Source organism: Plecotus auritus (assembly GCF_963455305.1).
Source record: "Plecotus auritus genome assembly, chromosome: 7".
Lineage (NCBI taxonomy): Eukaryota > Metazoa > Chordata > Mammalia > Chiroptera > Vespertilionidae > Plecotus > Plecotus auritus.
Window position 1 is genome coordinate 127941800 of NC_137774.1, and position 25714 is coordinate 127967513.

Sequence of the window (25714 nt, forward strand, 5' to 3'; positions counted from 1 at the left end):
GTTGCGGGCACATCCCCAGTGGGAGGTGTGCAGGAGGCAGCTGATCGATGTTTCTCTCTCATCGATGTTTCTAACTCTCTACCCCTCTCCCTTCCTCTCTGTAAAATATCAATAAAATATATATTAAAAAAAAGAAACTCATCAATATAGTATTATTTAATATATAGTCTATTTAAAAAAAGTTAAGACTTCAACAAATGCATTAAACTTCAAAAGAATGGCTTAGTGAACTAAAAGATAAATCAGAAAAAAATCCAGCCTAAGTCACAGAAGAAAAAATGATGAAAAGCATAGAAAACTATATAACAGACACATGGACAAGATAAGAAGATATAATGTGCAGCACAACTCCCAGAAGATGAAAGATAATGTGGCAGACGAGGGAGCTAATGACCAAGAAATTTCTAAAACTGGCAAAAGACATCAGTCTAAGGTTAACGAAGTTCTACAAACATTAGGATAAATTTTAAAGTAAAATTACTGTGGGCACATTTTGCTTTTAACTGCTGAAAATCTAAGATAAGGAAAAAATGTCAAAGCATCCAGAGAAAGGAAAAAGACAGTACCCTGAAGAGAGAGGAAAAAAACAGAGAGATACATTATCTCTAAAAGAGAAACAATTAGAATGACAACAAAAATATTGCAAGGCAGAAAACAATCTTTAAAATGCTGAAAGAAAATAATTGCCAACCTCAAATTTAAAACCCAGCAAAAAATCTTAATGAAAATAAATACTGCAACAGTGTAAAGATAAGATGTAAAAGTTCCCAAATAAATTTTAATACAATAGCTCTGTATCTTTGAAATGTCTTTAACTTGTGTCCTGAAATGGTTAAAGTAAAACAGTATAAAAGGGTAAAGGGGGATAAATGGTGACGGAAGGAGACTTGAATTAGGGTGGTGAACACAAAAAACTTATACAGATGATATGCTATAGAATTGTACACCTGAAACCTATATAATTTTAGTAACCAATGCCACCACCACCATAAAGTAAATACAAATTTTAAAAATAGCCCTGGCCGGTTTGGCTCAGTGGATACAGTGTTGGCTTGCAGACTGAAGGATCCCAGATTCTATTCCAGTCAACAGCCCTGGTGGGGGTGCGCGTGGGAGGCAGCCAGTTGATATGTCTCTCCCCTCCTTTTCACTCTCTCTAAAAAGCAATGGAAAAATATCCTCAGGAGAGGATTAACAACAACAAATTTTTTTTTAATAAAGTAAAGCAATATTAAGGGTCAGAAGCTTCATATAAAGAAAGAGGCTAAAAGTCCTCTTAATATTGAAAATAATCTGAAAAAATTGTGCAGCTGTGCAATTAGAGTGGGCAGGAAAACAGCCAAATGAGTAATGCTGTCCAACATTCCTTCACAACAGGGTGAACATGCACACCATCACATCTATTGCAGAGGGCTGCCTTTAACTTCACATTAGACTGCACCTAAATGCTGAAAGTCCATCAGTGTACTGGATTCTATGCTTGCAAAAAGCAAGAAATGTTCAATGTCTGCCATATATTTAATAACAAAACAAAAAGATACCAGCATTTATCCACAATTTCTCCTTTGTGCTATGATATTTCCATTTTCTAATCCATAATTTGGTATTAACCTATTTTTCACTAGTCCTATTATCTGGTAGAGGTATCTTTTCACTTTCTTGAAATATATGTTACAGATGCTGTTTTCCTTGGCATTCAGTATTTCTTGGAGCTTCCCAACTATTTTACAGCAAGGCACACACAAATACAGTTGAGATGGTAAATTTACAGCAAGGCACACACAAATACAGTTGAGATGGCATACCTTGGGAAAAAAACACACCTCATTTTTTTAAATAAGAGACTTGTGTTACTTACAATAGATATAACTTTTTCATAGTAAGTTTAGACTTGGTATCTATATATATAAAAGCCTAAGCGGCTGTTACAACCAAACGATAGCTATGATGTGCCCTGGCCACCAGGGGGCAGACACTCAACACAGGAGTGCGCTCCCACAGCCAACCTCCCACAGTCCCTCCCCCAAGCCGGCTGGCCCCCATCAGCCCCAGTAGGGACTGGGCAAGATGGCCCCAATAGGCCCTGACTGCCGACCAGGCTGAGGAACCCCACCCATGCACGAATTAGTGCACTGGGCTTCTAGTCATTAAATAAAATTCATGACCAAGACTTTTACAAATGTCTTCAAATTCTCTGGTCACTTTCAACAAGAAATTGCACAATAAGCAAGTGATGATCTGGTAGCAAATGGTAAATGTGTATTTACTGCTTTGCACTATCTGACTGAAACTCCTTTCTTTTTTTTTTTTTTTTTTTTTAATATATTTTATTGATATTTTACAGAGAGGAAGGGAGAGGGATAGAGAGTTAGAAACATCGATGAGAGAGAAACATCGATCAGCTGCCTCCTGCACACCTCCTACTGGGGATGTGCCCGCAACCAAGGTACGTGCCCTTGACCGGAATCGAACCTGGGACCTTTCAGTCCGCAGGCCGACACTCTATCCACTGAGCCAAACCGGTTTCGGCAAAACTCCTTTCTTAATATCATTAACCAGAATAGGAATAATTCTATCTTTTAAAATTGCATTTAAAAGATCTGATCTTTCTTTTAACTCTAGAAAGTCTTTTCTTTAATTGGCAAATTTAATGTTGACCTTTCTTTTGATACTACAAACGGGTTTTCAATCCAGTTGCACATTTATATAAAGTACATCAAAATAATGGTAAAGCTTTTCCTCAAACTATATAGATGTTGCTTTATTGATCTTAACAATTCTTTAAGATTCATATTATTCAAATTATAAGTATTACTAGTGAACCATTTTTAACCTCACTTTTCCAAAGTTGAATTTCTGCTTTAAATCCAAAAACTTTCATTAGTATCTTTTTGTGCTATACTTCCAAATTGAGTAAGTTTGAGGAAGTTTACCCATTCTTCAATAAATCTGAAAAATGAGACTCACTCATCAAAGTATTCTTCTTCTAGATCATAAACTTTAGATCAGCGGTTGCCAACCAGTTGTCTGTGAGGTCCGAAAGGTTGGTGATCGCTGCTTTAGATAGCTTATATACTTTGGTATCAAACAGGACAGTGGTATACTGATCCCATTTCTTCCCATAAAACTAAAAACATGCAGCTAAAGCAGCATGGATTTTATTAGGCTCTATGTAAAAATATTTCATGTGGAATTCAGTTGTACAAACTATTACATATCAGAGCATCTCTGTATTGCTTATTTTCCAGAATGAATTTTTTATGTAAATCCTTTAAATATTCCTATCATGAAGCCTCATCACCAATCAGAAACTTAAAATACTATTTCCATAGTATCTTCCTAGTTTCTTTGAATGACCAATAATTTACTTCCAAGTCTGCAGTGAAAATGTAATCTGTACCTTTCAATTCATCAATTCATTTACTGACAATTCTAATCAGAACACAATCTAATACTATTTGAAACAAGTGGTATCTCTCCTAGTTCTTTTGCTTTTTGGCCTCAAACACAGAGTTGGCAGTTTTCATGCAGACTGATAAAACAAGCAATTCTCCAGCTCTAGGAAGCATTTTTGGCTTTAGCTTTAGCTGTAACTGCATGATCTCTTAACAAGTGTAACCTGATACTGCAGGAACAGATATATGAGAAGAGAGGATTGGGGCGAGTGGAGAGAGAGAGACGTGTTTTTGAAGCTCACAGTTCTTTAGCAGTATGGTGCCAGCACAATGTACTTGGCACTGATGGTTTATTCAATAACTTTTATGCAATATTTAAGATGAGGAAGAGAGTATTTACTGGACTTTACCTAAATTCTATACATTTCTTATTAAGTGGCCTAATTAATGGATTGAACTTTTAAAATTAAGACTACTATTTCTGTCTTGTGAATTTAATGACTTGCCAGTTTTAAACACCAAATTGCCTTTATGGTATGGTAAGAAAATAAATACTTGTACATTAACATAACATAACAATGAAAAAATATATAAATTAGTTAAGTTTTTCAAGAAATCCCTTATATTTTACAGTAATGCAAACAATTTTAACTTCTGTGTTAATAGAAAAAATGTATAAAAAAACAAAATGAAACTAAATTTTACACATGAACATAAAAAGTTAACTTCACTGATGATCAACAAAAAACAGTGAATAAAATAATATTCAGAGTATCTGGGTGATACAATAAGAAAGTCAGAGAGAAGTACTGAGGTATGGCCTCTATAGAGAACTTTCTGTCTACAGTATTATGTACCAATTCTTTTGCCACAATAATACTATGAATTACAACACTTTATAGAACCATATAACTTCAAGTGTTATAATCTTTTAAATGTAAAACATCTGTTTTAATATTTTCATTACAACAACTTTTACAACCACTAATATTTTAAGAACAGCTATAACTTATTCATGACATACTGAAGCTCTGCCTTACTTAAATGGATTCACACTTATCCTCCAATAGCTTAAATCACCTATTTCATATTACTCATCTCAATAAGCTAGTCTCCAAATTTTCTTCCCTCTTGCAACTACTGATAGCACATATAAGCTATAGTGTGACTATCTCCCTGACATCCATTTCAATCTCCATAGAACAAAACATCCTCACTGTATGGGTGGGATGATCTCCAGTAGTAGGGCTGGGCACTCAATGGTCTCCCATTCTTTTGCTACCTCAAGTAACGCAAGACTAGAAACTGTCAGAGGTGGCTCAATCGTATTCTCTGGATTTCCAATAGATCTGGAGGGAATGCTCACTGCTTTCTCTGATACTATTTGCCACCTTGGTACCATGAAGGAAGCTGCTCTGTGAGAAAGAATCCAGCACACACAAAGGAAGGCAAAGCAGAAAGCTGAAAAGGAGCCGATCTCTTACCAAAACTTATTTTCCTTGTCTTTTTTTTTTTACTTTTTGGAAGAGCTATTTTTATGCAATATTACGAAGTGTTTAGAAAAACGGGGAGGGTATCAAAGTCAAATAAATTAGTGAAATACTTAATATTATACTCCACTTTTAATGATTCACATTATAAACACTAGCCGAGACTCCAAAAAACCCTGCTGAAGGGAAACTACTTGTTCAGTTCAGCATTTCACAAACCTATTTTAACCATTTAAAAAAATTGACTCTTAAACTCATAAATAACACTACTGTGATCTCCAAAACAATTTGGAAAAAAGAAATGCAAAGCTGTCACTCTATAGGTATTTCTTATGTAGTTTTACCAATTTAATTAGGATAAAACTAGATTTGCCTACGAGAAATGCCATCCTGCAGCAGAAAAACAAGTGGCTAAAAAACATTTTGTTTTAATTGCTTTGTGTTTTATTAATCATAACAGTAAGTAATAAAAATGGCAAATACATCTAAAAATATTCTAAAATGGGTTAGTGATAACACACATGATGGAAAGTAAAGAAAGGCTCTTGTACTTGAGCAAAAAAACTAGATGTAATCAAGAGCTGGATTTGCCTTGTGATGTTCAGGATTTAGCTTTAGTGTATACATTTTATATATTTTTCTAAACACTGAAATTAGGATAATAAAAATGTTTTATTATCAAATCTGAGATATTCCCCTACTGAAACAATTATTTTTATATTACAACTACCCAGTGCACGAAATTCGTGCACTGGGGGAGGGTGCGGGAGGGAGGGTTGTCCCTCAGCCTAGCCTGCACCCTCTCCAATCTGGGACCCCTCGAGGGATGTCTGACTGCTGGTTTAGGCCCGATCCCTGTCCGGGACTGCTGGCTCCTAACCACTTGCCTGCCTGTCTGCCTGATTGCCCCTAACCACTAATGCCTGGCAGCCTGATCACCTCCTAACCGCTCCTGTGCCAGCCTGATTAACACCTAATTGCTCCCCTGCTGGCCCGATTGCTCCCAACTACCCCCCCCACCCCCCGCTGGCCTGATCTCGCCCCAACTGCCCTCCCCTGTAGGCCTGGTCCCCCCCAACTGCCCTCCCCTGTAGGCCTGGTCCCTCCCAACTGCCCTCCTCTGTTAGCCTGATCTCGCCCCCAACTGCCCTTCCCTGCCGACCTGATCGCCCCTAACTGCCTCTGCCTGCCTGATCACCCCTAACTGCCCTCTCTCCTGCCGGCCTGATCTCACTCCCAACTGCCCTCCCCTGCAGTCCTGATCTCGTCCCCAACTGCCCTCCTCTGCCAGCCAATTTGGTTTGATTGGTCGATTTCTATGCCAGTCAGCTTCAAAAGCTCCGCCTCCTAGGCAGCCATTGGCTCCTCACACTTAACCCAGATTTGGTTCTGACTGGTCGGTTTCTATGCCAGTCAGTGTCTCTGGGCCTATCAACGGGGCCTGATCAGAAAGGTGGGGCTGATCAGCAGCCCCGGTGGAGGCCTGGAGAGAAATGGAGGTGCGGCTGCTGACCAGGCCCGGAAAGAAAGAGAGAGGCAAGTGCTGATCAACAGCTGCCACAGAGGCTATGGGTCAGACCCTGCTTCTCTCTTCAGGCCTCTCTCTGGGCCTGATTTGCAGCCCCCTCAGCAGTCAGTGCTGGGTCACCGTGCCTGCAGCAGTAGCGGTCAGTGTTGGGTCGCCACGGCAACCCAGCGCTGACTGTAGGACTGACTTCCAGTTGGTCGAGCCTCCCGGTCGTTGTGGATGTGATGGACCCAGGGTTTTTATATATTATGATTGTTTCTCAATGTCAAATTACTTAGAAACACGCCTATCAAGTTAATAGTACAAATGACTATACACGTACTACTATCAGATGCACTAAGTTAACAGAGAATGTGATAAAATAGGGGGAAAATAACAAGATTCAGAGTAAGTTACTCAAAAGATTGGTGTTAGGGACCGGGAAGAAACATTCTATACACAGATCAAGTCTTACTATAGGAAATGTCGTTCCAAAGTTCTACCTAATACAGTGGAGTAGAATTTTATGCATAGATTAGTCTAAAGTAAGGAAGGAAGACAAAAATTACCCTAGAAAGTAAATCTGACATTTTTGGATGATTTTAGGGCTCTCAAAATTGGTTTGCTATGATGTGAAATGATCTGAACACACCCACTATTTTTATTAATAAAACAGTTACAAAAGAAACAAGAAACCAATTTCTTACCTGTCAAAGAGACTGTCATGAACAACATAGACAGAACATACACTGAGATCTATTAATCCTTTTGGTTTTGTAGCTCGTTTTTCACTCTCAAAATAAATAAGTTGGGCATCACTGCCCTCTAAAATAAAATATAAATTTTTCCACCGTTTTCCTTTGCCTGTTAGAAAAAGAAAAGTTCCCTTAGCAAAATGATGAAGTCATATATATATTAAAATCATAAAAATTATCACTGCTGAAAAGAAAATATTTCAATTTTTATTCCAAAGCTTAAATAACATACTAATCCTTATAAAATGAGAAAATGTTTATAATTTATCTGTAGAAAACTATATTTAATGAATCAGAGTAAATGACAAGGGCATCTAAACTATATCTTTGGAAATTTTATTATGATAAACTCTTTAAAATTCTTACTTAGGAGTAATTTTTTTCAGTCATAAAAAAACACACAACAACAATTAAAAATAAAACTCTTCCACTAACCATGTGCCCTTCCAACCCTCTAACATTTCTCAATGTCAGATGGAGGCCAATCTATAAAATAAAATAATCAATACCATGAATGTGCCAAGTTTCTCTTTTAAAAAATGGGGTGGGGGTGGTGTTATGAGGTAAGAAGGAGGCAAAGAATCAAATGCCTAGCACTGGAACTGAATTCAGGATTTAAAGACATAGTTGGAAATACATAAGCTTGTTTCCTAAAACTTTAAAAGCTCTCTAGTCAAGGGTCAATTACTAATAATTCAGGTCAAAACAACTTACTAAGTAACATATCTCAATGTAAGTACAATGCTTCTATTGTAAATAGTAAATTACTGAAATTGAATCTTAAAAGTTTACACTTACCCTTTTTTAGAAGATAACCTTTTTTAACAATATTTTTATAAAAGGCATCTTTTGTTTTTCGACGAATTGTATTATATATTTCTTTGCCATCCACTGTATCATTGAGTACTTGTTCTTGATCCTGAGTTTTTAAAAGTATTAAAATTGTTTCAAGAATTCTTGATTGAAGTTAAATAAAATATACTCAACTACAAATTAAAAACCAGATTATGTGTCTATCTAGATATTAAAAAAATGTTTTAAGTACTAAAATCTAAATGATTGTAACACATATATTAGGAGGTCATTTGCTTTCCAAAGAAATTCTCAAAAACATTTCTTTACCATTCTCAAAAACACGGACAACTATTACCTATTTTCAAAAATACAGTAGTCCCCCTTTATATCTGGTTTTGTTTTCTGTGTTTTAAATTACCTGCAGTCAATCACTGTTCAGAAATATTGAGTGGAAAATTCCAGAAGTGAAACGATTCATAAGTTTAAATTGCATGCTATTCTGAGTACTGTGATGAAATCCCGCCTAGGACATGAATCATCCCTTTTTCCAGTGATCCATGCTATATCTGCTTCTTGCCCATTAGCCATCTCAGATCAACTGTTGCGGTATCACAGTGCTTGTTTTCAAGTAACCCTTATAGTAGCCTAACACTAAGTTACAATGCCTATGTCATTTACCTCACTTCATCTCATCATGTAGACACTGTATCATCTCACATTATCACAAGAAAGGTGAGTACTGTACAATAAAATATGTTGAGAGATAGCAAATTCACATAACTTTTATTACAATACTAGAGGCCCAGTGCACGAATTCATGCACAGGTGGGGTCTGGCTACCTGCCCCGATGGGGGGCAATCGGGCCAGACTGGTGCGAGGGAGGGGACATGGGAGGTTGGCCGACCCTGCACCCAATCGGTGGGGGGGCTGACTGGGGGCCGAGGCCGGTGGGAGGAGCTGAGGGCAGTTGGGGGGGGGGGGGGGGGGCGATCAGGGCCCCAATCAGGCTGGTTGGCTGTCGCAGTGCACATCATAGTGACCGGTCATTCTGGTCGCTTGGCTCTTCATATATATGTATATAGATAGATACAGATATATAGATATATATTGTTTCAATTTTTCTATTTTATTATTGTTGTTAATCTCTTACTGTACCTAATTTATAAACTAAACTTTATGATAGGTATGTATGTTTAGGAAAAAATAGCAGGGTTTGGTACTATCTACAGTTTCAGGTATCCACTGGGGGGACTTGGAACATATTCCCCTCGGATAAGAGAGGACTACTGTACAGTTGGTTTTGTTGTATTTTACAGCAAATGACATTTTGAAAACTTAAATTTGTCCCAACATAATGAAAAATTAGGAATCAATTTAAGCATAAAGCAAAGTCCTGTTTGCTTATGTACAAATACATATGTGAGATACACTCGGTAAATGCTGAAAACTGCAACCAGCTGATTGAAACATGGGGGAATATACAAAACACCACTCAGATCCCCTCAGTGTCCCAAGTGTTATATGCCATACCCATCTACCCACATCTGGTGTTATAATGCCATCTATTTCAGATAATCCTCTTTTGCCACCTCACAATATTCAAAACCCTTCCAATGGTGACTTCCACAAGTAAACCTGATCTTTTTCAAGGTAAAATGCCATATTTATTGTAGTGTTCATTTATTAACTACTTAATATGTGTAAAAACTAGGATACATTTTTTTATTAGGTTCTTATCTTTAAGTGTCACTGATGAACTTTTAGTATTGTGCCCATAACCACACTTTTCCTTCCCATTACTCTGCGGTTTTTACTACATGACTTCACATAACACTGTGACTTTTAGGAATAATATGTCTTAACTGCTAACCACTCCCCCTGCCCTAATTACAAAAAGAAGTATGACATCAGAAAAAATATAAAGTTTTAAATTCAATTTTAAATGCATGAGTGTGTACATACACATATCACCAAAAATGCATTTTGAAATAAAATGCTAATTATTGCAAAAAGAAAAACAACACTGACCTGCATTGGTACAGGTTCCTTAAGATAATAACCTTCAACAATTTGTTCTTTCCGATAGTGATCTATGATGTCCCCAATACTGTTAAAATAAAAATTACTTACATTGATATCATTTGTCTCATAGTAAAGGTGATCTGTTTGCAAGTTTTTCCAAAGCATATAATCAGAATACATTAACAGACTAATCATAATAGTCATATTATTTTAGAAAAATAAGAATGTTCCCAATATTGGTTTACAATCAGAATACCTTAGTCAGATATTCCAATTTTTTATACACATACTTAAAAGTCACTATTAAGTGAGAAAAGAATTAAAGGTCTACTTTTAAAATTTTTAATAAGAGTATTTCTGAAATTGAAAGAAGAAACAGAGAAATGCCATTTATTTATTAGCAAGTAGTGAATTAGCAAGAGGTAAACTAAGAATTTTTATCATGAAAACATTTACATATTCTGCTTTTATAATCCTATGTAATAAAAGAGTAATATGCGGATTGACCATCACTCAACACACAAGATGGCTGCCCCAATGTGGACACAAGACAGCCACCACAAGATGGCCAGCAGGGGAGGGCAGTTGGGAGGGACCAGGCCTGCAAGGGAGGGCAGTTGGGGATGATCAAGCCTGCAGGGGAGGGCAATTAGGGGTGACCAGGCTGGCAGAGGAGAGAAATTGGGAGCGACTGGGCCTGCAGGGAAGGGCAGTTGGGGGGAACCCAGGCCTGCAGGGGAGAGCAGTTGGGGGGGACCAGGTCTGCAGGGGAGGGCAGTTAGGGGCAAACAGGCTGGCAGAGAAGCAGTTAGGCATCAATCAGGCTGGCAGGGGAGTGGTTAGGGGGTGATCAGGCTGGCAGGCAGAAGCGGTTAGGGGCAATCAGGAAGGCAGGCAGGTGAGCAGCTGGGAGCCAGCAGTCCTGGACTGTGAGAGGGATGTCCGACTGCCCGTTTAGGCCCGAGCCTACCAGGATCGGGCCTAAATGAGCAGTCAAACATCCCTCGAGGGGTCCCAGATTGGAGAGGATGCAGGCTGGGCTGAGGGACACACATCCCCGTGCACGAATTTTGTGCACCGGGCCTCTAGTAACAATAATAATAATGTAGAGTTAGGTCATAAAACATATAAATAGCATATGAAAGCAGAAGAAAAAAGAAAGATTAGGAGCAAATCTTACATATAGGATTATTGTAAGGCTTATTGATGATTTTGAGAAACATCAATCAGTTGGTGTACAGGACAACACTCCAACCAACAGAGCCACTGGCCAAGGCAATTATTTTATCTTTTAGAAAAGTCTCAAGTTAGGCATTTATCAATTCAGTTAAGAGTATGTGTTTAGAATTCAGTTTTATAGATTCCAAATCCCCAGAAAACTGGATAATGGGAAAAATTAATTTACCTTCCTAAAGAGCTCAAGTTGCAACTAGCTAGCTATTCAGTGAGGATATCTAGATCAGACTGTAATGTAGAAGGTACTCAGCAGCTTATTTGTAAGGTGTGCAAAAGATCTGTCTAGCTCACATCTTCCATTTCATGCTTTGTAAGTGTCTAGTGAACTTCTCACAAGCAATAAGAACTGTTTTTGGTGTGTGTGTTTTTGTTATTTTGTGTTTTCCAAATAAACCAGCTCCTGAATCCCTATATACTCAAAGGTCAAGCTGGAATTGGGAGAAATTCTAAATGGAACAAAGAATGACACTGTATTTGAACTTTCATTTTAGCTTGTGCAAAACTCACAATAGGAAAACAATATTACCTAGAGTTACCTGGTAAGGGAAAACCTTTATAGTCAGAAATAAAATGAAAGATGACTTTCTGTTATGCATAGGTGACATCCTGGCATATGGTTTCTTTATTAACTTACTAGAGGCCTGATGCATGAAATTTGTGCAAGAGTAGGCCTTCCTTCTCCCGGCTGCCGGCACTGGCTTTCCTCTGGCACCCGGGACCGGGGCTTCCCTCTGGCCGCCGGCAGGCACCCAGGACCTGGGCTTCCCTGGCAGCCCCGGCTTTGCCCAGAAGAAGCCTGGAAGGTCATCCAGAAGGATGTCCAGTCTAATTAGCATATTATGCTTTTATTATTATAGATTACCTAATCAAGTGACTAAAATCCATTCTGAGTTTGGGACATGCAAAGAGTTTACTTAGAATTTTAAAGATGAGAAATAGGAACCATAATTATAAATAAGAAATACCAAATTTGAGAACAATCCAATTACATTTGTAGTAAGACTCTGGTTACTCTTTTCCCTATTAAAATGCCTGATAAAAGAATGGATTTTCCTTTCTTAAGTGTTTTGCTCTCCTACAGATAATGATTTAGCAAATTTGCTGCATATAGCTTGTTCATAAATAATTTTTAAAAAAGTATAAATTTGAGGAAAATAAGTTATTAATTTACATTCATGTCTAAAGAATTCTTGGACATTACTACTCAATTATTAAAGGTTTTGTAACTTTAGATTTTAAAAAGTCAGAAATATTAATTTTGAATCTGATATAGTTATATTACTGAGATTTCAACTATTTTTGCAAAAGTAAAAGAAAACTAAAAAATTCTCTCAACTTACCTGTTATAATATCGGCCTCCCATCATAAACTGATTGTTTGGTGTTGGACATATTTTAAATCGCTGAATATTTTCACTGGTCCGAAAATAAAGTGAATAGTCACCAGGAGTATTGTCTGAGGGCCTCACAAGAAAACTGCAGACTTGGCCAACTGTAAAAATTAAGCTGTTAGTTTTATTCCCTAATTATCAAATAAAAAGCATTAATATAATTACAAAAGTACAATAAAAAACCATAAACGTATACTAATTTTCACCAGGAACTTATTTTATAATAAAGATAATCTTAAGACTTAAAATTTTTTTTTTCTAGTTATGAGTCACAAAACCCTTGACGTTGCTTGTCTTTATTATATATTAATACAGGACAGAAACCTACAACAGTGACTTTTGGTTAATAATGTCAATACCTGTCAAACTTGGAAAAAATAATCTAAGCACAGTTAAGGGATATTAGTTAAAAATGCCACCTTTTTTTGTAAATCCACTTAGTAAAGAAAAATCTAAAAAAGTTAGTGAATTTTGATTAGGAATATTCTGTACTTATCAATGCTTCTGATTAAACACTAAAAAGTAGTGACTATAATAAAATGGTAACAAAAGCTTACAAAGGTAAATTCAAAACAATTGAAATATTTGCTCAACTTATAAAAATCAATACACATGCACTATATTTCATTCAATAGGAACAGTCCTGAAAAGTCATATAGAAGCAAATCATTATATATTAATTTTAGAGAAGTCTTTTTGATATCTTTAATTGGCAGTGACTCAACACTAAGATGCATTTGCCCTCTCTCTGTTTAAATTCTAACGACATAGATCAGAACTTGCTTGCTTTTAGGAAAGCACAATGAACACTCAAAATATCAGACTTAATTTTTATGTATATTACAAATTGTTCCAATCATTCCACCCCAGCACTTACTACTAAGTCATTTAATGTTCAATATAAAGAATTGGAATTAATGCAAAATTGTGTATGCAAGTGCTTGTGTGTACTTTTCAGGGGAGAAAAATCACAGGATTCTTTAAGAGCACATACCCAATAAAAATAAAAGACTAATGTTAAGGAAATTAAGTTTACCTCCTTTCAACTTTATATGCCTAAAAACAACAGTGAGTGCAAGTATTTGGTGGTGTACATATAAACTTATACCCAAAATTCAGTAAATTCACAAAATAAGTATTTTGGTCCCATTGAAAGCTGATAGCATGTCATTTTGGTTGAGCATTTGGCCTTCATTACTACCAAATAGCATTATCATGTTCTTTATTTTTAACCTAGTTAACAGACATCCTTACAATAAAATTGAACAGTTCTAAAACTGCCTCAAATTTTTCAGAAGAGCAACAAAGTAACTACATTAAAATGCAATGCCTTCTGGCTTAAAATAACTCAGATAACATCTTTAACAATCAGTAGTTTATTTACCACATAGAGCAAACACAGAAACTCTTGAACTCTGGTTGTTTTTTAAAGAACAAAGAATTCTAAATTACAGATTGCATGTAAACTTGTTTCAGATCCTAATATGGTATGGTTTGCTGAAAAAATATTTGGTAGTTAAATTTAAGACTTTAATATTTAGTTAGGATGATGACAGAATAGTTTTTGTTTTAAATATAAACCCACAACACAAGTCAGTTGTTACTTTGCATATCTCTATAACCATAGTTTGGGAAATGTTCAAATTAATATATTCTAAATAAAGTCCAGTTATATAGTTCTATAAGTGCAGAAAGATAAATGCAATAACATTTGCTGCAGCTAAATAGCAAAAAATAGTAATAATTAAAACAATGATCGTAAATTATGGTTTTTATACAATGGAAAGCTCATGATCATTAAAAAGGAGAAATGAAAACATACGCAGATATGATACAATCTCCCAAAATATATTTTAATATAAAAAAGGTATGTTGTATGTTTCTGTGAGTGTGCGGGGGGGTGGTTATGTATAGGGGTGTGTTTAGGGGTAAGGAAGATACAGAAAGCTTCAGAAACAACAACAACAAAAAAAACCTCTCATCTGGTGCTGCTTTTGGAGAAGAGGACAGGGGCCTGAGGCCGAAGGAAAACATACTTCACTGAATGTTATACTGCATGTATGCTTTCAACGAAAAATACCAAAAACAAAAACAAAAGTTTCTCAGTGCTGGGTAAGAAATTACAATATGCATAAATATCAAATGAATGCTAAAGGCAAAATAACATGATAAAATAGTTGGTTTGCTTTTTTAAAGTATGTTTAAATGAAGACATCAGAAAAGGCAAGTGAATATACGAGTACCTGTCATTAGTAAATTATAAGCTTCTTGTTTGGAAATTTTCCCATGGAACCATCTTAAAAAGAGAACAGTATTTTTGGCTGTTAAGTATAATTCAAACTGACAAAATAAATGCAATACAACTGATCAATTATCTCATTCCTTTTACAGGTAAGTTACAACACTTTATAAACATGCATAAATTCAACGAAACAAAAAAAATTAGGATCTAGTATGAACTACAATTTCCATATTAATTACCAATACAAAAACAGCAATGATTTTAATTCTGATAATGACAAAGTGTTACATCCTTACATCACAGCTAATGTTCTCTTTTCTTTTTATTGGAAGGAAGGGGTGGTATAGGTAGAGTCCACTATAAAACCAGAATAAAAAAAAAAGGTATAAATTCTTCTCATATTTCTCTCAAAGTGAATTTCCATATAATATGTGATAAGTTCTCTCTTCAAAAAAAAAAAATAAGGCTGATTCAGAGTTTACTGAAAATCAGAAAATAAGATTTAATAGATGACAACTCGAGATCAACTCTTTACCACTTTGCCATATATTCTTAGGGTCTACAATTGCTTTTAATAGTAGCTTAAAGGGCAATTTGGAAAGTAGAAATACTACCAGAATAAAAATATAAGTGCTCTAAAATCCAATGTTACAGGTTTAGAGGCTATTCACACTGTTTTAAACTATCCATACTATTACTGATCAAAGTATTAAAATGTAACTGAATTTTTACCTTTTCACATGAAATGTGAATGAATGGAAAGTTAAGCTTTTAAATTATCTATTTAACTCTATGCCAACCATTAACAGATCTCCTGGGACTCTCAATGCAAATTATGAACAATTCAAAGTCAAATATACAACACCTGGAGCAGTCTGGGTGGCCTTAAAAGGTAGTAAGGTTCTATATTGCATTCAATTATATTTTAAATGATTATTTACTACAAATGCTAAAACAGGATTTCTATATTCCAGGGAAGAGTTGATTAAATGACCTTCAATCCTATATTTACATAGCTAGAATAAAGGGTCAAAGGGGAATTCTAAGGAGGGGAGACAGCAAATGAAGTTTAGAGAACCAATTGGTAATATCGTTTTCTGAAAGGATTAGATTTGAGTTTCTTCATTCACACATTTATTACCTATATGTAATATGTATATATTTCATGCACATAGTTTGTACCACTGAAAGACCAATCTCTGTTTTTTAGGAAGTCCTCATACTAGTAAGAAAAAGTGACACAAATACTGTTTAACTATAAAAACAATGTAGAAAAACTAATAAAGCATAGTGAAAGAAAACTATGTGCTCAGGGCACTTTTGGAATAACAGAGAAGGGGCACGCCAATTGTGTAGAGAACATAGAGTAAAGGAAGACATCTTGGGAAGAGTGATATATGAGTTAAGTCTTTAATAGGAATTAACCAAAAACAATGGAGGGGATTTCTGGCCTAGGAAGTACCTTGAGCAAAGGAGAAAAACAATAGTATGCATTTGAAGATCTACAAGCTGGGGAGTATACTACTAGAAATGATAAGAGAGGACTAGAAAAGGGCACAAGAGCTAGGTCAGTGGATCCTTTTAGGTCCTACTAGGTAAACATGGTGGAAAACCAGTAAAAAGTTTTAAGTGATAAAGTGATACAGTCAGATACATGTTTTAGATAGATGATTCTGACTATTGGAAGAAAGGCTCTGCAGAAGCTAAAGCATTAAGGAAGACCAACTTGGAGGTTGATGCTACTCATCAAGTCCTGGTAAGAGATGAACAGAGCCTGACCTGGACTACAGTGAAGACTGAGAAGAAGGCAAACATTCAAGAAATGTTTTAGAAGATAAAATTATCAGGACTTGGCATCTATATTACGAAAATAAGGAGCTGGAAAAACCACAGCTGAAGTTATACCACCTATTTAATCTCAAAGGGCACTGATGGGCGTTACTGAGGATGCTTCATTGCCATTCTCCACCTTAAGAAATTAGAAGAAGATGACAAATACATAAACCAAAAATGCAAATTTAGTTTATGCTAAATACCTAATGAATAGAGAATTATAAAGTTCAAAATATTGAATAATTGCAATGTTATTAAATAAAAAATGATTTCCAAGTGAAAGTGGGAATAATACTTTCTATGCTACAAGAAAACTGGGTATTGTTTTAAATATTTACTAGCATTTTACATTTTTCTTTTTTAAATATATGGTATTATTTTAATAGGGATAAAAATATAGATTTCTAGCTGCTCTTGAAATACAAGAGGATTTCACAACACTAGACTCCCATTCTTACACACATCAGTTAGAGTGATCACCATCCTATCTAATAAAAGAGAAACATGCAAATTAACCATACCTCTGCTACGCCCACAAGCCTCTCCTACCAGCCAATCAGGAGCGAGTATGCAAATTAGCCCAACCAAGATGGCGGTTAATTTGCATATCCAGGCGCAGAGCAAGACTGAAGACAGCGTAGAGGAAGCCAAGTGCTGCAGAAGGGAGCGAAGCTGCAGGGAAGCAGGCGGGGCGGCGGAGAAGGGAGGGAAGCAGGCAGGGCCGTAGAGACGGCCACAGGAAGCCCTATTCTTGCAGGAATAGGCCCAAGGAAACCCTATTCTTGCAGGAATCTTCCTGCAACGGGCCTCTAGTACTGCAATAAAACACTTTCTAGTTTTTTAATCCCCTCAGTCTTCCCTAATGTAAAGAGTGGGTGCCAGTTGTCATTTATTACCACAATGTTGTTTTCTTACAGTAGGGAAATAGTTCCACATACCTTGATCTCTATCAAGAGAGAAAATAAGAAGGATCAAGAATATTTTGAGAAAAATGGGATATACACCTAGTCCATTTCATTTGTTTATATTATCTGTATGTACCCTCCAGGCTTTCATTAGAATCTGTAATTCCTGATAGTAGGGAGACTTCAAACTAATAGAGTCAATAAGGTACGGAGTCTCACTGATGGAGCCTATTTTGCAGCGACATAGAACGATACAGAAAATGAACTCATAAAAATACCTCATATGTTCCACTGAAGGAAGGGTGGGGAACTAAATAAAGTGGAATATTTAGCTTAGCTTAATGTTTTATGTTCTAATGATCAGAAACAAAATAAGCAAATATTTGAGAGGCAAGCTTTAAATTCCACCCATTAATGTTAACAGAATGGCAAGAAAACAATGTTCCACCAAAAATATATTAGAAGATGAGGTTATTAAAATGAGTCGAACAGAATTGGGATTAAAAGTTCAGATCTTCGCCCTGGCCAGGTAGTTTAGATGACAGCGTTTTCCTGATAAGCCAAGGTTGCAGGTTAGATTCCCGGGTCAGAGCACATACAGGAAACAACCAATGAATGCATAAATAAATGGGACAACGAATCTCATAAAGAAATGAAATAAAATAAAATGAATAATAAATAAAATAACTAAAATAAAATAAATTAAATAAAACAAAAACACCAAAAAAAAAACCAAAACACCCAAAAATGAAAAACAACGAGTTAAGATTTTCAAGAACAATAATACAATTAAAACAGAGCTGAAACACCACATGGAGTGATTTCCTATAAGAGGTTATTGGTTACAGTTAATAACTTCTGGAATATAAAAGACAAATGTGGCAAATAGCAGTGTAATAATGCTTGGTCTTTGAATTAGCCCTCACAAGATATGTAAAATCAGCCTAAAAAGATTATGAAAAGAAAGTCCTTGCAGAGTCTTATATGGTAAAGAACCATGATCTGGAGGAAAAGTTCTCTACCCACCCCCTCAAACACTTGAATCATCCTATATGATAAAAGGCTAATATGCAAACTGACCGAACAGCAAAACGACCGGTCGCTATGATGCACACTGACCACCCCGGGGGGCAGATGCTCAACGCAGGAGTTGCCCTCCCGTGGTCAGTGCACTCCCACAGGGGGAGTGCTGCTTAGCCAGAAGCCTGGCTCACAGCTGGCAAGCTCAGCAGCAATAGCGGGAGCCTCTCCCACCTCCGTGGCAGCGCTAAGGATGTCTGACTGATGGCCCGGACTGCAAGAGGGCACAGGCTGAGCTGAGGGACACTTCCCTCCCCCCGAGTACACGAATTTCGTGCACTGGGCCTCTAGCCCTATATAAAAGCCTAATATGCTAAGTGTCCAGTTGTCCGTTCAACCAATCAAAGCTCATGATATGCTAAGGCCACTCAACCCCTTGTTATGATGTGCACTGACCACTAGCGGGCAGACAGTCAACCAGTCAACCAGCCGCTATGACGTGCACTGACCACCAGGGGGCAGACACTCCAACTGGTAGGTTAGCTTGCTGCTGGGGTCTGGCCAATTAGGACTGAGTGAGATGGACTGGACACGCCCTGGAGCCCTCCCGTGGTCCCTCCCCGGCTGGCCAACCTCCCGCGTCCCTCCCCAGCCCCAATCGTGCATCCATGGGGTCTCTCGGCCTGGCCTGTGCCCTCTGGCAATCCGAGACTCCTCGTGGGATGTTGGAGAGCCAGTTTCAGCCTGATCCCACAGGACAGGCCTAGGGACCCCACTGGTGCACAAATTCATGCACTGGGCCTTTGGTAAAATACATAAAAGCATGGTGATGAAAACAAAAAATGCTATTAATAAATCAGTAAGAAAATAAAAAATATGAGGAATTGTGACATTCATAATATTATTAATGTAATGTTTACTAAAGAGTCTTTAGTTTAGTGATATAAAAGTTATATATAGGTTAAGCCACCTTCATTGTTTAAAAATAACACTTTATCACTAGGTCCTCAAGAAAATATTTAAACAGCAGTTCCTAAGTCAAATAAGATAAAATTTTAAGTCAGCCCCCAAAGTATCAATTTTTTAAAAAATTTTTGGCCAAAGTTACCCAATTAGTAGGTTTATAATTTTTTTTCCCTTTTAATAATTCATACAAACTCACATTTTGCCTTCATGTGGATCTTCTTCCCGGCCCTAAAGGGAAAGACATTAAACAGTATTTTGTATAATTAACTATTAACCTATTTTTATTAAAATTAATAAAAAATCATACCTTTAAACATTTCTACCCTGCTCTTCATAATATACACGAAAAGGTGTTTTGGTTGCAGAAATGTCTTTAACAAAACTCTCTCTTTACTCTTCTTACTCTAATTCAGGCCCTTTCCCTAAACTATTACAGTAGCCCAACTAGTGCCCTATCCTGCCACTCCAATCTGGATTCATCAGTTTGTCTTACATTAAGAAACACCAAGACAAAAACAAATACATTTTTAAAACCAAACCTTTAATACCCCCCTCTACTGCCTAACAAATTCCTCATTTTACAACCAAAATCCTTTATCATATGATTCAAACCTATGTTTCCATTCTCATACTAACAATTCTCTTTAAGTATCTATTCCATTGTCACACATAACTTACCTAATTGCTTATCTACATTCTCCCAACACTTATTTTACTTAAAATGTCCTTTCCACTCACTGCTTCCTGTTAGTTAAAACCTAAACCATCTAGACAGGATTTATCTGAAACACCATCTTATAAGTGAGGAACTGAGTCCCTAAAATGTAAATATGAAATTTTACTTTGAATAGAAAGGACATCCTTTTTTTATCATCTTTTGAACTTCATCTTACTCTATTTGACACTCCTATTATTTAAAATATACCAGTGTTATTCATTCTATTATATATAGTGACTATAAGCATCTTAAACTCTTAGTGCTTCTTTGTTAACACTCATCACCAACACAACCACCAGCACAATGCTAGGCATATAATTTTCACTGAAAATACAGGGCAGGGCAAGAGTAGGTTTATAGCTGTGAGTGCACAAAACACAGAGCTAATTACTGTATTACTAGGAGCCCAGTGCGCAATTCGAAATCACGTGGCGCCACCCACCCTTGAGTCGCCTGTCTGGCCCTGCCTCGCTCCCTGGCCCCGCCTCCCTCTCCGGCCCTTGAAGCAGCCACAGCCGCTGTTGATCAGGCCCACCCCCAGCACAGGCGCGCGGAGGCCCCTGCCGCCCTGCCCCGACGCTGCGTGCGCAACCTCCTCCTGTCTGGTCGACTCGTTACAGCGTCCTGGTTAATTAGCATATTCCTCTATTATATATATATATATTTTTTTTTTCCATATGAACAACTGTAAACCTACTTTTGCCATACCCAGTATAAGTTGAATTGTAGTTTTACCAAGCTTAGTACCTGGCACTAAGTTTTCAATGAATAATGAAAGAGAATAGAAAAATGACCTGACTATATATGGATATACTTCTCTCAATTAAGTTCTCACTCATTAAATACCTAACCAAACTAAAATCAAACATTCACCGAATGCCCATTATATTACAAAGCAGTATACTAAAAAACATTACATAAAAACAGAATATATTACCATTGCCCAAAAGGAGTTACTCTCTACAGAAGAGGTTTACACAATAAATCAATGTAATGAAGTATAAAATTAAGGTGCTATGGAAACAAAAGATGAAACAATTTAACCTAAGAAAATCTAGAAATGCATAAAACCTCTGTGAAAGAAAGAGCAACACCTAAACTGAATGGATAAAGATGAATCAATTTTACAAGGCAGCCTAGCAGGGCAGAAATGACAAGGAAGAGGGAAAAGAATAGACACAGAGACAATCATTCATTCAACAAATATTTACTGAATGCCTACTAATGCCAGACACTATTCCAGGCAATGGGGATACATAACTGAGTCAGAGACAAACTCAGTTTACATTCTAGATTTAAAACATAGAAGTCTAAATGTGCCTGGAGAACAGTAATTACAATTTCAGAGTGAGAAATTATTTAAATCCAATCACCAACTGAATTGAATGCCTGAAATCGAGACAAACTCTGATGGCTTTTCAATCTACAAGGAATCATCACTCTGTTCCAATGAAGATCATAATGAAAATTTATTCTGAATATTAGAGTAAAAGATTTTTTATAACTTCAACTTGAAACTAGGCCACTAGTAATTCAAAGTATTACTATATTCATTTTTTAGAAGCCACATCACACCTTTTTCACACTGTTTACTCATACTGAGTTAACTTTCTCTCTTTTTTTTTTTTTCCTTTCCTTGTATTGACTTTAGGTCATGTCTCCTTATCTTAAATTGAGCAATTTCTTTTTCTGTACTCATTAGATAACTTTCACTTATTCTTAATAAAGTTTATCTTGTTAAATTTGACCCAGAATTCCAAAAGCTCAAGAAAAGTTCAATTATACTGTAATTCCTTAAATAACCAGAAGAATGGGGGGAGGGGATTACAGCAGGAGGAGAAAATTCCAACATAAAAGTTTTAATTAAGAAATTTTGTAGTAAAACCAACACAGATAGTAAGTTTCTTCAGTTTAAACACTTCTTGCCTATCTACACTAATAAAAGAGAAAGATGAAAATTGACCGTACTTCTGTGACGCCCACCAGCCAATCATGAGTATGCAAATTAACCCAACAAAGATGGAAGGTTAATTTGCATACGCAGGCACAGAGCAAAGACTGAAGGCTCCACCTGAGAGAAGACTGAAGACTGAAGGCTCTGTTGTGGCCGGAGCCAAGCCTGAAGGCTGAAGGCTTAAGGCTTGGCTCCGCTCCGCTGCAGCCCAGGTCCCGGGTGCCAGAGGAAAACCTGTGCCGGCAGCCAGGGGAAGGAAGGCCTATTGCACGAATCTTTGTGCAATGGGCCTCTAGTATGGAATAAATATCTCTCCTACTATAGAATACAGAATACTAATCTAAGGATTCGAAATTCTAATCTTAGCTCTTCTACTAAGTAACTATTGTGACTATGAGTATAGAATATATCATACCATTTCCTTAACTCCTCATATAAGTTACTTCTACATATCAAGATCTGGCTGCCAGAATAGGCAGACAAGAGAACTAATAGCAAAGAAAAATATTTCCCATTGCCATGTTCCTGCAACAATAATCAGAGCACAGGTTTCACAGCTTATTTCCATGTTCACCGCATAATTTAAAAACATTAGTCCTGGCTGTTTAGGCTCAGTGGATAGAGCACTGGCCTGCAGAATGAAGGGTCCCAGGTTCGATTTTGGTCAAGGGCACATACCTCCATTGCAGGCTCGATCCCCGGCCCTGGCTGGGGTACGTGTGGGAGGCAACCAATCGATGTCTCTCTCATATCGCTATTTCTCTCTCTCTGTCTCTCCCACTCCCTTCCGCTCTTTCTAAAAACCAAGGAAAAATATCCTCAGGTGAGGGTTAACAAAATAAAAAAATAAAAACATTAGCTCTGAGGGTTGTAAAAGATAACAAAAAAAAATTCCATTTTTCTGGACAAATCCAAAAGGCAAGGGTGAATTCCAAGTTTGTAAAATAATGTTTGCTACGTTTCAGTGATACTTAGAGTATTGTCTCTGAATGCTGGAATGCTGATCTGAAAATGTGCAAACATAATTATTTACACTGTTACTAATAATGTATTATGTGATGACAATAAAAACAAGGGGAATACTTAAAATGTAGAACCATAAGATAATATGTGTGTAACATAACTGAGTTTTTCCAAGGTTACTAGAAAATTATACATAGATTTGGGAGATAAAGAATTTGAGATTCAATGATCAGTGACATAACATCATTTATGAGGAATATCAAGAAGACAAAAGGAATACAAATAAGCACAAATGCTAATACATTTTTTAATTCTTAGAAACTCATGAAACCTGAAAATTGGCAGCTATAGATTAAAACATGCTAGCTTGGCTGTTTTTAATAAATAAATAGCAATCACTAATAGTAAATACATTTTAATAAAAATTTGTGAAGTGAGGTTTATCATAGATAAAAATGTATTCATAGATAATTTCCCTGATTATAGACAAGTTCCACAATTTTACAAAAATTTAGAATTCTGAGAGTGAGAAGAACAGAACAAAACTTACCACCTCTTCTACTAGGTCTTCAACAATTAGGCCTTGTTCATCTGTTCTTAGATTTGTAACCCACATCCACCCATCTTCTAATTCATTATGAACGATGAACATATCTCCTTTTAAGAAACTGAAAATAGCAAGTATAAGGGCATTGACATTAAAAATTTTAAACTTGAAAATTTGAGTAATCATGTAACACACCACAGAGATAATAATAATACCGGAAAATCAACGGATTAAAGTCAAATACCCTGGGATTTTTGTCCTATTTCTGGCATTATCTACAAGTAAAATGTTTTATAATTAAAAAATCTGAATTAATTTTCTTGTAGGTAAAACAGATTAATAAATGTCCTTGGACTATATGTATCATTGGATTATGGTTAGATTCAAACTGGAATTTCTGTAAACAATAATTATATGTGTATTATAGGCTTTGGGGTATAACTCCAAGAAACCTGAACCTGAGAAATTTAAGTGTCAATGTTATCTTTCAGAGGTAAATTAGACATAAAATTATAAACACAAAATAATTAACTCATTACACATACACAAGATACTTACTTTAGAAAAAGTTTATTTGACATAAGCACAATTAGCCTTATGAAAAAGCTTACAAGAATTAACAATTTTCTATTAAAAACATTAGGTTTTATTTAATTCATTCAGACATCCATGAGCCAACAAGTATAGCATTCTTTCTTTAAAAGTGATACCAAGGAATATATTATGAAAACACATGCATGTTTTTTGTTATCGATTTCTGAGTAGAGGGATGCCTATACTACCTAGTTCTTTTCATAGTTATCTAGATGTTTTCAACCTCCACACAATCACAGGAGAGATATGTTGTTGATGTATGTCATCAATGTAAAACCATCAGTATTTCCTTGAACCTTCCTTTTTAGGCTTGAATAAATGCCTCTGAAGGCTTAAGATTTCAAGATTGGTAGGATACTACCATTGATCCTATTTCAATATCCATATGTGTCATATATTCCTTTATCAATTTTTCTTTCAGTCTTAATATTCACAAACTGAAGTTCAATTAGGTAAATCTAAAAAACTTTTTTCCAGGCTATCTCAAGCTTCACAGTTTCTTGGACAAGTTTAAGAACAAAATACTTGTATACAATACTTTAGATATACTCAATTTGAATAAGCATAGAATACTGCATTCTATCTTTTAAATAGCTTACTTTTATTTTACTTTTTTTAAATTCATTGGAGTGACATTGGTTAATAAAACCATATAGGTTTCAAGTGTACAACTCATTAAACATCATCTGCACAATGCATCATGTGCTCACCACCCAAAGTCAAGTCTCTTTCCATTTATCCCCACTTTGCCCGTTTCTACCTCCTCCCACCCCCCCTTCCCTCTGGCTATCACCATACTGTTGTCCCTTGTTTGTGTGTTATATATACTATATTTTTTTCCTGCATAATCACTTCAGGGAGGTTGGGGGGCTGTTTGCATTCTATCTTGATTTCTACAAATCTTGTTCATTGGTAACCAATATTTTACTAGCTGAATAGCAGCAAACTTTACCATTTAAAAGTAAATTTTTCCTTTTTAAAACCAACTACATTAATACATTCAATAAAATAGTTATTAATGAGTAAAAATGGGATTACATGTGGACAAGAAAAAAGAGAAATGAGAAGTGACAAGTGTCACTTATTGGTCAAAAGCAGACATCTGACTTTTTACCTTTTTTTTGGCTTCTGTCATTGTTGCTATACTACTAACTTTTTATGGTGCAAAAACACACAAAAAATTAAAAATAAAAAAACTTATCAGCACAAACAATATAAGATTCATTCTATATTATTTTGCATTTTTCACCATAAGAGGTTAAAGTACTTTTCTAAATCTCATCAATCTTCAGATATTTTTACCTAAAAAACTTCACATGTACATCCAAATTTCAAAAAGACTCTTAACTTCAAACACTTTATCGTAAAATTAAAATGTATA

General features: G+C 36.1%; 1 protein-coding gene across 2 annotated transcripts in view; it reads right to left on the reverse strand.

The window, feature by feature from the left end:
- The window catches only part of RASA1 (RAS p21 protein activator 1), a 113016-nt gene that overhangs the window by 22805 nt on the left and 64497 nt on the right, over positions 1-25714 (reverse strand). Inside the window, exons 5-11 of one of the 2 annotated variants that reach the window (XM_080680645.1) lie at positions 23746-23860; positions 19754-19785; positions 14835-14887; positions 12542-12692; positions 9972-10050; positions 7946-8066; positions 7100-7256 (exon numbers count right to left, since the gene is read on the reverse strand). In XM_080680645.1, the coding sequence (XP_080536771.1) occupies positions 7100-7256; positions 7946-8066; positions 9972-10050; positions 12542-12692; positions 14835-14887; positions 19754-19785; positions 23746-23860 (708 nt within the window). Of the gene's footprint in view, positions 1-7099; positions 7257-7945; positions 8067-9971; positions 10051-12541; positions 12693-14834; positions 14888-19753; positions 19786-23742; positions 23861-25714 lie in introns of both variants that reach the window. The other variant, XM_080680644.1, reaches the window with a different exon arrangement.